This window comes from Bos taurus, chromosome 21, assembly GCF_002263795.3.
Source record: "Bos taurus isolate L1 Dominette 01449 registration number 42190680 breed Hereford chromosome 21, ARS-UCD2.0, whole genome shotgun sequence".
Taxonomy (NCBI): Eukaryota; Metazoa; Chordata; class Mammalia; order Artiodactyla; family Bovidae; genus Bos; species Bos taurus.
In genome coordinates, this window is record NC_037348.1 from 30446676 (window position 1) to 30462386 (window position 15711).

The following is a 15711-nucleotide window of genomic DNA, read 5'->3' on the forward strand; positions in this document are numbered from 1 at the left end:
TTTAAGAATTAAAAAATTAAAAAAAAAAACAAAACATAAAATGCATAGGTATATATTTAAGAAATCCTTATGTATCAGTAGAAAGTTAAAAAAAAAATCCAGCCAAAATTCTAAAAAGTTCTTCAAAGCATACCAAAGAGATTACAAAATTAATCTGAAGTTTAACCTTTGAGAATTCTGAAAAAATAAACAAGTTGTGAGGCTTTGACCTACCAAATGGGTAAGCATATTAGAAAGTCACAATAATTAAACCAGTACTCTACTGCCAGAGAATCAAAATACAGGGCTAAGTAGGTATAAAAATATTTATGCAGCATTTCAAATCAAATCAGTGGAAAAAGTATTAATTATTAAACAAAGGCATTATGACAATTGGCTAAAATTTTGGAAAGAAAAGTATTAAGAATTATGGCATAGGTTTGAAACCTAGGCCACAACATAAAAGAAAATAAAGTCAACATTGATTCAAGATTTAAATGCAAAATAGAAACCATTTAAATTAGTAGACGATGCCTTTGTAATCAAAGTTTCTGTCTCTTTCTGTATCTTGTTAACAACAGGTGTGTAGATTTCTGCCAAATTTTCAAGCCACACAGGGATGATGTGACTTTTGATCCAGCCATCGGCACATCAGAAACTGACAAGGAAGATCTGTGCAGAGAACTCCTGAAGAGCTCACGCTGAAGCACAGCCAGCAGCCACGACGAATGCCGTGCGCCCTGATGCTGTGGACAAGGAAAACCAACGCCCTCTCAGGACTGAGCCCCACGTCCTCAGAGGGCAGAGCTTCAGACTGTAAGCCACACAGCTGCTTCCTGCACAGGCAATTCAAGGGACCTGACTCCAGGCTGAGCAGCAGCAGGGAGGCATTGATTTCTACAGGCTTGATCACTCACCCCAGCAACATGGAAATAATCCCTGCTGTAACATTTCTGTTCTCTAGGAATGTAAACACCTGTCTAAACTCCAAAAGAAAGACAGCAGCAAAAAATGTCTGTGTGTCCAAAACACCATACAAAATTAAAAGACAAAGTGAGAAAAAGACCAAACAGCCTCCAAGCTGCTGAGCACAGTGTGGAGTTCCATAGTCTTGCAGGGACACCTCACTCTGTTGGCGCTTAAAGAGCTCCTGTATGCCTGGGAGTGCCTCCGTAGCTTTAAAAAACAAAAACAAAACCCAATAACAAACCGTAGACTTTTATTTCAAATAATAACAATACCCACGTCTGCTGCGGAAAATCTCAAAAACACAGCAAAACAAAGAAGAAAATAAAATGTACATAACCATATCACCAGTAATAACCTCAGTCAGCACTTTGGAGTATATCCTTTCAGATACTTTTCTATCCATAAATACACATGGCAATTTTCTTTACAAAAATGGAAAAAAATTATATAGACTATTTCATAATGTTTACATTCATATTACTAACAGTATTAGATACTATTAAGTAAATGATTACTATGTGCCAGACATTGTACTAAACACTTAATACACGCTATCATTTAAAGCTCATAACAAAAAAATAAAGCTCATAGTAATCTCACAAGATGGTATCATCCACTTGCCCAAAGTATCACCTACTGGATTCTGGAGCCTACTGCTGCTGCTGCTGCTAAGTCGCTTCAGTCGTGTCCGACTCTGTGCGACCCCATAGACAGCAGCCCACCAGGCTCCCCTGTCCCTGGGATTCTCCAGGCAAGGACACTGGAGTGGGTTGCCATTTCCTTCTCCAATGCATGAAGGTGAAAAGTGAAAGTGAAGTCACTCAGTCCTGTCCAACTCTGAGCGACCCCATGGACTGCAGCCTACCAGGCTCCTCCATCCATGGGATTTTCCAGGCAAGAGTACTGGAGTGGGGTGCCGTCGCCTTCTCCGATTCTGGAGCCTAACTGAGTTCAAATCCCAGCTCGGCCATTTGCTGGCTGTAATAGCCAAGCTACTTAATGTGCCTCAGATTTCTCATTGGTAAAATGTGAATAACAGGAATCTACTTCGCGTTATGCTGTTATGAGGGTTAAATGAGTTGATGCGTGTTAAGTTCAGAACAGTGCTTGGCACACACTAACTACTCATTAGGCATCAACTGTCCATATTATCATGATCACTCATGATCTCACAGCCAGTTGGCACAGTCAAAATTCAAACCCAGGTCTGTGTTCCCTACTATCAAGGGGAAGAAGGAGAAGTGCATGTCCAAGACAAAGTCCATCCTCTCAACATTTCAGCAGAAATCTAGAAGTTCCTCTATGGTTTTTCTCAGATACTGAAATGCTGCTGACCTCAACAACAGCCAAGTTCAATTTAAAGTGTGTTGCCAGACTTCCCTGGAGGTCTAGTGGTTAAGAATCCACCTTGCAATGCAGGTGACACGGGTTCAATCCCTGGTCTGGGAAGACTCCACATGCCATGGGCCAGCTAAACCCATGTGTTACAACTACTGAGCTTGAGCTCTAGATCCCTTGAGCTGCAACTACTGAGCCCACACACCACAACTCCTGAAGTCCACGCATCCTAGAGCCCAAGCTCCACAACAGAAACCACTGCGATGAGCAGCCTACGCACAGCTTACTGCAGAGTAGCCTGGACTCACTACAACTAGAGAAAGCCTGCATGCAGCAACAAGGACCCAGTGTAGCCAAAAATAAATAAGCAAATAAAAATAAAGCTTTCCAGGTGGCACAGTGGTAAAGAATCCGCCTACCAATGCAGGAGACGTGGATTTGACCCCTGGGTTAGGAAGATCCCCTGGAGTAGGAAATGGCAACCCACTCCAGGATTTTTGTCTGGAAAATTCCATGGACAGAGGAGCCTAGAGGAGCATAGTCCATGGGGTGGTAAAGAGTCAGACATGACTGAGTGAGCACACATGCACACTAAATAAAAATAGTATGTTGGTTTCCTGGATAAAGACAACTCCCACATCAAAGGCTGGGCTCTCTGACAGTACAGGAGGTCCTCAGGACATCAAAGGAATGGGTGGGGTCAGCACAGTCCTACTGGGTTGGAGACAGCATGACCATCAATTGGCTATAAAGTTCTCCCACTGGATGCTCTGAGCCACAGTTCTGCTCTAAAGACATTTCTTTTAAAATAGACTACAGTGAGCAATAACAAGACTAAACATAAACAAATATGCAGAAGAAAGGAACTGTTCTCCAACATAAAAGGATCACAAGGTCTCTAAGTCTGAAAGACCCTTTCGTCAGTCTCTCAGATTCTCGCTCCCTGTCATTCCTCTGGTTCTTCAACCTCGGGCCTCTGCGAGACTATCCTAACTGGTCTTGCTGTCCTCAGCCTCCCTCCCCAAACTCTCTTACATGCAGCCAACAAAATCATATGTTTGTCCCAGGCTTAGAACTCTCTAGTGGCTCCCAAGTGCTGAGCAATGTGGCATGGTCACCTGATCCATGCTGCCCCACACTCCACGGGATGAGAGCCTTTCTTTCCCCACCCAACAGGCGCACAGAAGCCAGCTGAGCTTCAATGACCCCTGCTCCTATTGCACTAAACCCACATGCAAATGCCTACTCACTCCTCAAGATCTAGTTCACACATCCTATCTAGGAGGCCATCTGATATCTCTTACAGAACCTATCTTGCATACATGACGATGACACAGCACTTCAGTTGCCCACTTAGGTTGTGAACTCTGGGCTCCTCCCCAAAGGCTCAGGGCCGACTGCATAACCGACAGTCACCACGGAGTCACAAGGAGAATACAGACTAAGTCTGCTAAGTCGTATAAAGCAACTGAGACTGCACGGATAGTCTGACTCAGTCATATCTTAAAAGGATGTGCAATGCCTGTTCATAATGAAGGAATTTTCATTCCTTAAATCTAAAGAAGGGTATCTGGGGTCTCCCTGGCAATCCAGGGGTTAAGACTCGGCACTTTCACTGCCATAGCCTGGGTTCAATCTCCGGTTGGGAAACTAAGATCTGGAAAGCCCCAAGGTGCAGCAAAAAAAAAAAAAAACAGAAATACAGAAGGTTATTTTGGATTTCCAAGGTACTTCTTCCATAAACAATAAAAAGCACAAGAATATCATAAATAGCCTGATCATGCAAAACACATTTCAGATGAAAAAAAGACTACAATCTCATATCTGATAAATAATTTTAGGTTCCAAATTTTCTTCTGAACATTTCAATATCATAAGCTTGCAAACAATCTCAAGGGATCTGGCCCACTACCAATGGGGGGGGGGGGGAGCGGGAAGCAGTTTTTTTCAAAAACCCCTGGGAAGGTTTTGAAATCTCATTTCAGCCCAGCGACAGACAGTGAGAAGGGAAATAATACTGAGTCTCCTGGCTCCTTGGAAAACGAAGTGCGACTATAGGGACCTCCACTCTTTAGTAACACCCTAAGTTCTTACTGCTTTGTCTTTTTAAACTGCTATCCTGAAGTTGGCATTTTCATATAACTTATTACGCAAAATAATTACATGAATTCTCATCTAAAGAACCTAGACCTCCCACCATCACTTTCCCTAAACGGTCTGAGAGGGAGAGGGCAGCCTCTCCCCCGAAGCTGCCCCTCTTCTCCTGCATTCTGGGAGGTGGTAGTCTGAGGAGTTTTGCCATTTCTAACTCTCAAGCATCTTCTTTTAAAAAGCAAACACCCTGAGAGAACAGATACTCCTTAAACCCATCCTTAACAGTTTAACAGAGATTAAACTAGGAAAAGAGTGCCTACACACACACAAATGCGTGTTACAGGAAAAGAGGTCAATAAAGTTAACTGGGCTTGCGAGGGGCCTGGCCTAGATGACAGATTTCACCAAGACACGGGCAAGGACAAGGCCACTCTCTGGGCCTGTTCTTCCCTGCAGGAAATGTGGAAGCCTGTCAAAACGCTTTCTGTTTCAGACGGAAGGCGAGCATGTGGCCTCCGAGTGGCCACAGGGCTGCATTCCTACAGCTCCCTATCAGCTCTGCCATTGCACAATAAGAGAGTGCCAGGGTTTTATGAGCTCAGGATAAACAAGAACTCCTGTAGCAATGGCAAGCAAACGGGTGAACAGCCCCACGCCACCTCTGCCTGCGATGATTTCCATACACCATGCAACACTGCAATGTTCTGGCTTGATGTTTTTTAACTTAAAAGGAGGACACAGGAATGACTGACTTAATATGAAGTTTTATGATCTGGGGTTTGGGAGGGGCAGACTCCCAGGCTCCACCCATCGGAGATTACGGGGAACATGGGAGCCTGGTACCAAAAATCTACTTGAACTTTCAGTCAATTTACTGGAGTGTTTGGGAAGCATGTTGATTTCTAAGTCTTTTTAAGATAGAGCTGGTATCTCAGGAAAGTGCCAGATGGTTCTCCTATATCAAACCCCTCTCTGGGTGAAAAGCCGGAGGCTCTACAAGTCTCCTTACCAGTTATTTGGTGGTGGTGATTATTAAAACCCCTTCTCCCAGAAACACCCTAAGGATGGCCTCTGGGAGCTTCCCTCTGAATGGCCCAGGAGGAAATCTTGGCACATGGTGGTGTGCCAGCAACTAAGTGATCAGCATGGGGGGACAGAAACGTCAGGGCCACTGGGGAGAGGGAGTCACAGGCCCCAAACCATTGCTCTGGAGCAAAGAAACTCAGAATGCAAAGAAGGTGGGCAGATATAAACCACAGAGTGTCAACTTAAGGATAAAGGGCTCACACTTCACTGGTCTCCACCCACGCAGTTTAGTTATTTCTAGTCCACTCAGAAAACCATCCTCTCATAGGGCCAGTCTTTACTTCATGGTCAAAGAGGACATTCATTCATGATCTAGAAGAGAGCAGTGTTTCTCAAAGAAAGGACCAGAGGTCTGCAGCAGAAGGGGCGGGACAGTGGATAAGGAAGCAGATTCCTGAGGTCCACCCTGGCCAACCAACTAAACCGGAATCTCTGGGGGGAACCCCCACCGCCTGCATTTTAGCAGGATCCCAGGCGGCGCCTTCCCCACACTAAATTTGAGAACCACAATTCTCCAGGAGATGTCCTTTAAAGGACAGAAAGCAAAGAGAGCCTTATCAGCATGTTACCTCCAGGACAGTAAATGTAAGAGAGCTGTAAACTGTGAAGCTTAAAAAACTGGTTCACTTCTGAGGCCAGAGGGCATGGCTGACAGAGCAGAAAGAGAAAAACACACACATGAAGGGTTAGTTTTCCTCTGCACAGAGGAAAGGCGCCAAAGAGAAGGCTCCTGAACAGGAATGTGTAAGTCTAGTCCCTGCCAGGGAAACACCACTAATGTCTATTATCAATCAACCCCCACTGGAAGTTTATCATCTGTATTGTTAATTTCCAATCTCCATATGACTGAACATCTTACATCTGTACCACAGTACCTAAGACATAAATGTGTAATTTTACAATCTGTGTACAACAACTAAAAACAGAAGAAGCCCTATTTCCTACTAAGGGAGTAAGATGGAAATGTGAAGCAAATAGCATAAAACCACTGGGTTTAAAATAGCTAAATATCACTCAGGTGTGTGTGTGGAGGGGGTTGATTAGTGCCAGGGCTGCAGCTAACTAGCTATGGGACTCAGTTTCTTACTCGGTCATACAAGGAGCAAGACAGGCTGATCTGAGGGTCTCGTCAGTACTGACTCAGGGATAATGACCCTTGGAACACAAACACTGATGACCTCCTCCACCTCACAGAGAGACTTGATGACAATGCTCTAATGACACCCAGGGCTGGACAGAACAAGCTCCCCAAGGCCAGAGGCAACACCTGATTTGCACTGGATGCCCATCAGGGCCTTGCCCAACCAAGGTTGTTAAGTGAATGGCCAGTGGCTGCATCAGATTTCCAAATGCAGGCCCCTTTTCTGCAAGCACAGTCTCCCCTGGACATCAGAGAGCTGGAAAGGGAAATGAAAACTGGGCTCACTGCCTAGAGATAATTCCTATAACCCAGGAGCAACACCTCTGATAGCACTGGCCTGTCCGCCTCCAGTCTACCTCTAGGCCTGACACCCCGACAAGTTCTCGCCTGAGGGCAGACTGCTCAAGGAACGTCTGCTCTTCCCAGGAGGGCTGACCTTGGAAAGGGCCAGTTGCTGTTTAGTCCCTAAATTGTGTCTGATTCTTTCACAACCCCACAGACTGTAGCCTGCCAGGCTTCTCTGCCCATGAGATTTCCCAGGCAAGAATACTGCAGTGGGTTGCCATTCTCTTCTCCAGGGGATCTTCCCAACCCAGGGATTGAACCCGCATCTCCCGCATTGGGAGGCAGATTCTTTACCACTGAGCCACCAGGGAAGGAGGCCAAAGGATCTCAGCTCCTGACTGTTCCCTTCTCCTCCAGATTCCAGTTCTCCCACACAATCAATCAAAAAAAAAGTTAAGCAATGGCCTGGCATACAAACTCATGAAAAGATGCTGATTCCCATTCAACTGGGAATACTTCTCACTCACCCAAAATGAACGAAATCTTTGAACAGCTATACAATTACACCAAAACTTAGCCAACTCTTCAGCCCATTTCTCCAGGGATCATCTCGATGTTCAGTCATACAGACCTCCCCAATTCGGCAATGCCCAGAGAAATCATGGTACGAACCACAGATTTCTGTCCCCGGGTGATATCCAAATCTGTACTTTACCTTCAGGCTTCCCTGCCCCCCCTCTTCATTTACTATGGAAAGATTCCAGACCTCCCTCACAATCAAAAAACTTGCAGACACTTGATGTTTACTCCCAGCGATTAATACTACAGACAAATATGGTTTCTCTCCAAAGTTTTTTTTTCAAAGCTATCAGGTGCTAATCTATTTTTAAAGTCTCAGCACTGTAGTTTCTTAAACAGAAAATTTTCACTGCTCTATCTGCAGAGAAAGCATGATGCTTATGACATGGTGGATGCTCAAAAGTATTTTCTAAAGGGAGAAAAGAACATTGCAAACTTCCTTCTGACCACGCAACACGAGCACACCACACTCCCACCCCAAAAGGAAATAAGGGTCTGAAGTGTTCATTCAATCCAACCAATATACACAGGGCATCTAATCTGTGGCTGACACTCCGCTAAGTATTAAGGCTGATATGGTGACCAAGAAGTATAAGTTCTCAGGAAACCTACACTCTAGCAGGACATAGCATCAGATGCTCAAAAACCAAAACAGGACAAGACCCATTTTAGGGAGGAATGCCATCCTGAATCTGTCCATTTGGGGTTTCCTATGCTGCTTGGTGAGCTATTATTTACTGGGTGATCATGAAACCCACAGCCTCTCCAGAGACTGCCTTAGCCTCCTGACTCTTGGGGCTTCCCTCACACATACAAGCGCCCAGCGTGTTCACTTCACCAAGTTCTCTAAGTACAGTATTTAGCAGAACATTAGTCAGAAGCGTCACTACTTCCTAATTCACCATATTGTAATATTCACTCTGTGAAAGTGAGCAAAATCCACTGAGGACTTGCCCGGCCAGGATGCAGGTAAACACCCACTCAAATGTCATTAAGACCCTACTACAGCAACCTCCAACCTTGTGGCACCAGGGACCAGATTCTTTGGTGGAAGACAACTTTTCCCTGCACTGGGGTGGTGGCGGGGGTGTGGATGGTTCAGGCAGTGATGCAAGTGATGGAGCGGTGGGAAGCAGCAGATGCAGTTTCACTCACCCACCGCTCACCTCCTCTGTGCGGCCTGCTTCCCAAGAGGCTGCAGACCAGTACTGGTTCACAGACCGGGGGCTGGGGACCCCTGCCCTACCATATACATCTCTAAAAGAACTGAAAATTCCTAGTCAAAACCCCTTCCGCTCCCACAACTGGAGAGTCATTTCTACAATAATAGGGTTCTTTTCTTCCTTTGGACAGAGGGTTATTACCTATATTTTGTTCTATGGGAAGGCTGATGGGTGAAGGCAGCTGAACAAGGAGACCGTCTGCCCCTCAACAGCCTCAGTGAGATGGGAGCACTGGTGCTCACCAGCTCTCAACCTGAATGCACGTGGCCCCTCCCTCCATGTCTCAAGCAACAGGTCCCTCCACAAGGGAAGGAAATTGGCAACATGCATGCCTGTGAGCAGAGCAAGTGGGACAGGAGAGAAGGCAAGGAAGGCGGCCGTGAGGAATGCTGCAGGAAAGGCAGCCCAGTGCAGCCAGGGAGCCCTGAGCCAACAGCCCCGGCTCATTTCTGAGCTTAAGTGCTGCTTTAAGAGGCAACGGACTACCAGATCTTCAACTCTGCATTTATCTTCTTTAAAACCTGTCTGCCGGTGCGTAACGTATTAATATTTCAACTCTTAATACACAAGACATCTTCCAACATAATTAGATGAAAATACTGGACATGATCCAACCATCAGTTTGGGAGGGAAAAAAAAGAAAAACATAACTATTTGTCAAGCCCAGCTGAAAAGTCTTTGCGTATTCCTACAGCGAAGGCCACAAGGCCCTCCCCGCCACCCAGCTGCCATTGGGCATTCCTTGAATCCCCTACACACTCGGACGCGCCCGAGGGTCTCTGCTCCTGCCGTTCCTCTCCTTAGAACACTCCGCTGCTCTCTCCACTCCTCCAGTTAACATCAATGTGCCTTTTATACCTCAGCTCAAAAGTCACTTCCTCAAGAAGTCTTCCCTCCTCCCTTCAAACTAGATCCAGAGCCCCTGTTACACAGGCATCCCATCTCTTTACTTTTAAACTTCACAGAACTGGTTGGTGTTGTTTTATTTTAATTAAAGCCTGTCTCTGGGCAACCCAGAAAACTCTTCAAGGACAGGAACTATGCTCACCTTGTTCAATCTATACCCACAGTGCCTAAGCATAGCGCGTGAGAGTGAGTGAACAAATGAATGAGAAGTGCCCGGCCAGGCCTTCCTAAAACACCAGTGTCAGTGCACTATGGCTGAGGATCATATCTAGCCTAATGCATGTCTTTACACAGTTATAAGCCAAGAACGGTTTTTACATTTTCAAATAGTTAAAAAAAAAATCAAAAGAACGGCATTTTATGATGTGAAAATTACATGACATTCATATCTCACAGTCCATAAACAAAAATGATGGGAACACATCTACGCTCATTCTACAGCTGTTTCTGTACTAGAACATCAGAGCAGAGTAGTCCCAGAGTCGGCACTGGTGCAAGACCTCAAATATTTACCACGTAATCACTCACTCACTGCCACAACAATGCCCCCAGAGTCTAAGCTGCAGGCATGAAATACGAGAGACATGAAAATTAAGGACTGATGGTAATCCCCCTTCTGGATCCCTGATGCCTGTTATATTCACTGAGCATTCCCTGAATGGCAGCCACCTCCATGACACGTGGTGAGAATGTCATTTGAGACATCTGAGAATTCTGGCTGATCACTTCTAAAGGGTTGGAGCTCACATCAAAACCAAGGCTTACTGGGTAACCACCTTCTACTCATTCATTCAACAAACGTCTACCTGGGCACCTACTTTATACAGGCGCTGTTCTGGGAGGCGAGGATACAAACAGCGGCCCTTGGGGGTCCTCCTGAGCAGGAAATAGTGGGGCAGCTACACTACAGTGAGGCCTGTATGACAGGCAGTGGGAGACAGAAAGACTCTGTGATTCCACACCCACGAAACTGTACCTACTTTTAAGGAATATACTCGTTGGGAAGCCACGACAAACCCATGAAAAGTTACGTCTTGATAAAAGATTTAACTAACACTTCAAGACCCCTGAGCAGACGCCCCAGGGACAAACAGCTTAGCAGAACCGTTTAGCCAAGAATGCCGGTACACCCCACCTATTTTGTACCGCACACACTATGATTACCCGAGCTAACAAATGTTTGTCATTAAACTGAGAGCAGTTTCAACACCAGAGAATGTGCGTCCTTCCCACAAAAGTGGGTTAAGAATAGGCATGCATGATTGTTCGGTTACGTGTGGCTCAAAAACCAACACACATGTCCATTTGTGCACCACATGCCTTCAAGAAACAGAGCAGGGGGAGTGGGGTGAATCTGCTGACAGTCTGATGATGCTCCTCACTCTGGGGACTGCAGAAGTCAGGCAGGCCAGGGCCATTCAAGCTTTCCTCCCAGTCAGTCACGTGCTCTCCTTCTCTGTGGGACAGCTCACTCCAGAATTGACTCCTGTGTCTCAGATCCCAGCAAAGCTCAGTGAGTAGCCTCTAGTACCTCTACACACACACACACAGCACCACAAGAAGCATCAGTTTCTATCTGACTGTTGTAGCAGTTTCCAAATGTCCAATAACAAGTACCATACATCCTGGTAAAGAATCAGTAGGTACAATGTTGCTGGTGCTTTCATTCTGTATGAAAAGGACAGAAATTTAATACATTACAAGAAAAAACCGTGACTTCTAATCCCAAGCCACTGAAATAGAAGTTTAAAAAAAAAAAAAAAAAAAGACTTGTCAAAACAGATAAGAGAATTAGATATCTGGCATTTTGGACACTCACTGTTCCTAGAGCCTACTATCCAAGAAGGTCTCAGTCTATCTTCATGATCTCAGACAAATCACATTCCCTCTCTGGCCTCCATTCCCTCATCGGTAAAATAAGGCATGGACCACATCTCTGAGTTTAGGAACAGAAAAGTTTACTAAGAAATTCCAATATCAGCTTTCATTAAGACTCAAGCAGTAAAACATTTTGGAAAAGTTCAACAAAACCACAGCTCTTCCAGAGTAGGCAGAAAGTCACTTTAAAATAAGAACCATATGATAATACAATGAGCAAACTGATTTTTTTTCTTTTTAACCCATCAAAAGAAATGGTATCTATAAAATTATATACATTAGCTAAGCCTTGAGTAGGGATTAATCCTCACTAACCTACAACCCCCTTAGAAATCAAGGTCTGCACTACAGCTGAGCAGCCCTAAACCGAAGCATTAAAGTTCATGGGAATCAGTTCTTGGATGTGAAAGGTGAAAAGAAAGATAAATTGCTAGTTTCCACTTTTACCACCATAAAATTTTTACTCCCACAGCTCAGAAGGAATCACCGTACCCTAAAATTCATCTTTCTTAAAAGACACTCCTTACTCTGAAACCCTGCAGTCTGACTGCTCTCTTCTTTTGAAGAGCCTAGTCTGTGTTTCCATTTCCACTGTTTTTACAAAGCAGACCCTTGGCCTCAGACACGCTCTCTTATTCTATGACTAATTCAGCTTTACATACCAAAATGTTCCATAGTCAGTAACCTACGTGAAGATCCATTTCATTTAAAAAAAAAGAGAGAGAGAGAGAGAAATATTCTGAACATAGAAAAAGAAAAATAGAACAATAAAACAAACACCACCTGGTGCCAGAAATAAAACACTGCTTAGCAGTGGATGCCCCCGGGCACCCATTTCCACTCACACTCCCCTCTCTTCCCAAGTGGGAACCACCATCCTGAATGCAGGGCTCATCACCCCAACAGAGCTCTCCCATTCCCACACAGCATATGCATCTACATGATCTCAATTTTTCCATGAATCATACCTCTGTATGCGATCTGTAACTTTGTTTTTCCTTCCCTATTTTATGTTTATGGGAGTCATCCATGTTGACACTTACGGCTCTCATTCCTATATGTTTGCTGCTGCATAATATTCCACTATACGACCATACTACATAATGGCCCAAAACACTACTTGTTTCTCATGGATGCCATGTACTGCCTACTCTGTGCCGGCCATTTTCCAGAATTCTCAAAAGTAACCAGTGAGGACGGCAAGATTCCCATTAGGCTGAAGAAGAAACTGGGACAGAGAGGTTGTATAATTTGCTCAACGCCTGTGAGCGGCAAATTCAAGCCATAAGTTTAAGTCCACCCAACTCTAAAGCCACACTCTTGATACTGCATTTTGTAGCCCCACTTATGTAGATACCTCCACCATTCAAAAAATTGTAATGAAAATATCTGATAGAGGGCTCCAAAGTCATCTGAGAAAATCTGAAACAGGATGCTCTATTTTCTGTTTTGACAAACAATTCTACAGGAAATTCAGCTGTACAAAGGGACAGTCCATGATAGTGAGGACAAGTCTCTCTTTGGCAAAAAGTCCCTGTGTACTTGCTGTGTACTCCCAAGTTTACACAAATGCTTCTAAGTAAACCCCAGTTGAACTACAACTCTGCTTGGCTTCCTCTGGAGAGCCAGGCTGTCTGCACCCCCTTCAAGAAGGGACGGAAGAATCTAAAAGGATACAAGCACACAAGTCGTCAGACTCTGCTTGCAACAGCGAGAATTCAGTTGACAGAACTCTGAAAACCGACCTCAGGGAGCAGCTCCAATTGCTGCTGGCTTCGGAGATCCCGGGAACGGCCCTGTGCTTACAACGCCAAGGGCGCTAGGCTCAGCCCACTCTGCTCTCTACTTGGCCAGCTTTGCAGAGAGTTTTCATACATCCCAGCCCAGCCCTGCTGCTCTGGAGAAGCCCAGCTTGTAATACGGAAGAGGACAGAGACAGAGAGGAGTGAGGGTGGAGGCTCACAGGAACCAGGCAAGGAGGGAGGCTGGGAGAGAGACCAGACTCCAGGGCAAGGCCCAGACACTCAGGTGCTGGAAGCAGGAGGGCCCCTAGGAGATGATGGGAGCCCCCCAAGAACGAGGGGGGAGGAGGGGCTTCTAAGCACCAGGGTGACTCCTGATGCAAGTTCCATGCTTCAACACAGGAAGCTTCAAATGGGCAAGGCAGGACTGGTTGAAGGAACCCTTTCCCTCCTCTCCCAGCCAAAGCAGGGAGAAGCAAACAGGCTCTGCTACTGACTGACTGAACTTAGCAGCAGTGTCCCTGCCCACTCTGGAGGGGAGTGCAGTGGATTCTCTCTAAAAGCCCTGCCATCTCTGACTGTCTCTGTCTATAACCTTAGATGTCATCACATTTACCAGTGGTTAGCGTATATTTCATGTAATCCCAACTCCCCCAAGAAGTAGATACTACTACTATCCCCATTTTACAGATGAGGCAGCTGAAGAGAGTAATAATTTGGTCAAGGACAGGAAGCCTACAGTCATGAATGCCTAGGAGGGTTACACAGGACATCCACAGGAGAGGGGTGAGGAGGGGAGGGGAGGTGGACAGAGAAGGACCCGAGGGAGGGCGCAGAGGGTGATAAAGGGTCAAGGGCTGAGGAGCGCCCAGCCATTCTGGTCTAAACTCAGGTGAAGAGCTTGAGATGGGGACACGGGGACAGAGTCTGAGAAAGAAACGGGGAAAGGCTGGCAGACGGGCTTTAGAAAAGGGAGGGTGGACGGAGAAAGTCAGATGGGCAGAGGAGCTGGGCTGAGCTGGGTGCCAGGGGGCAGTCCCAAGGCTAAGCAGGGGGAACCGAAGAAGGGCGTGCGCGCGCGTCCCCGGGAGGCAGGTGCTGGGCTGCAGGGGCGCCGTCCCACCTTGAGCACCGTGACGGCTCCCGCGCTGTGCACCTGGAAGTGAGCGGGCGGCTCCGCGCCGGGCTCGGCCGCCTCGTCGGGGCCCGAGTAGCTGAAGCAGGCGTCTGCGATGTCCAGGTGGCCGAGGGGCAGCGCGTCCTGCGGGGTCTTGAAGTAGTAGAGGTAGCAGCGGCGCGCGTCGAACACGAACCAGCGGTTGCGGTAGCCGCGCAGCGGGCCCTTACCGGACAGCTTCTGCAGGTAGCCGCACAGCCGCGCCGGCTCCCGCCCCGGCCCAGCCCCAGGCTCCGCCGCGGTCCCCGGGGCCGCGCCCTCGCCACCGCTGCCCTCCTCCCCGCGGGCCGCGGGCCCCGGCATTGCCAGCCAGCGCGCCAACCGCCGGCGCCCGGGCCCCCAGCGCCTCGGCGCCACCGCCGCCGCCGCTGCCGCGCCCCCTCCCCTGAGCCCCGCCGCTCCGCACGGCTTGCGAGCGCGCAAAGCAATCTGGGACTTGTAGTCCCACCTCCGCCCGCCCCCAGGAACGCCCGCTTCGACCCGGGGCTCTCCCGCAGGCACCCCAGAGGCAGGTCAGGTAGCGTCACCGCCTGCCCTCTGTGCCTTCGTGTAACCTGGGCTCAAAACCCCGCGTTGCCAAGCTGTAACATTGTTCTGTTTCTTTATGGGAGTGTGAACTTGCAGTTCTCAAAAATCCATCAGTGTCCCCTTGAAATTGTACATTTCTCTCTATATAAATTATAACCTCAGTGCAAAACTTTGTTTTTAAATTTCTGCCCTGCCAGATTCATAGGCTAGTATTGCACAACCGAGAGAGCTTATTGCTTGGCGCCGAGTGGGTGCTCAGTAAATGTTTATAGAATTGGTGAATGAAACCCAAAACTTTTCCCACCTCTCCAGACCTCAGTGGGTTCACGTTCTGAATTCAACAAATATGTACTGAGCCCTTTCTATGTGCCAAGTACAGTTCCAGATGCTGGAGGACAAGATAGTGAACAAGCTGCAAAATCATTCCCCTGCCCTCATGGAGATAATAGTCTAGTAAGGGAGAGAGAGGATACCCACATAAAAAGGCATATAAAAGTATACTGTGTTGTCTACATGCCAGTGATGTAACTTAAAAAAGGATTACCACTTAAATAGCCCTTATTGTTACCAGTGTTTTATATATTAGCTCATTTGAACTTTCACAGTAACTTCAAGAGGCAAGTGCCTTTGTTTCACAATAATGTAAGAGGAGGGCAGGAGGGTCAGGCTGCGTTTCAGAGGATCAGGGAGGCCCCACTGAGGAGGTGACCTGGAGCAGAGACCTAGATGACGTGAGGGAATGAGTCATGCAAGTTTGTGAGGGAAATGTGAATACTAAAGCTCACT

The 15711-nt window shown here is 46.8% G+C and overlaps 1 protein-coding gene across 1 annotated transcript in view; it reads right to left on the bottom strand.

Moving 5' to 3' along the window:
- TBC1D2B (TBC1 domain family member 2B) overlaps nucleotides 1–14760 on the bottom strand; it is a 90246-nt gene extending 75486 nt beyond the window's left edge. Inside the window, exon 1 of the mRNA XM_024982019.2 lies at nucleotides 14344–14760. Coding sequence (XP_024837787.1) covers nucleotides 14344–14700 — 357 coding nt within the window. The 5' untranslated portion in view covers nucleotides 14701–14760. The remainder of the gene's footprint in view (nucleotides 1–14343) is intronic.
- Between the last annotated feature and the right edge of the window lie 951 nt (nucleotides 14761–15711).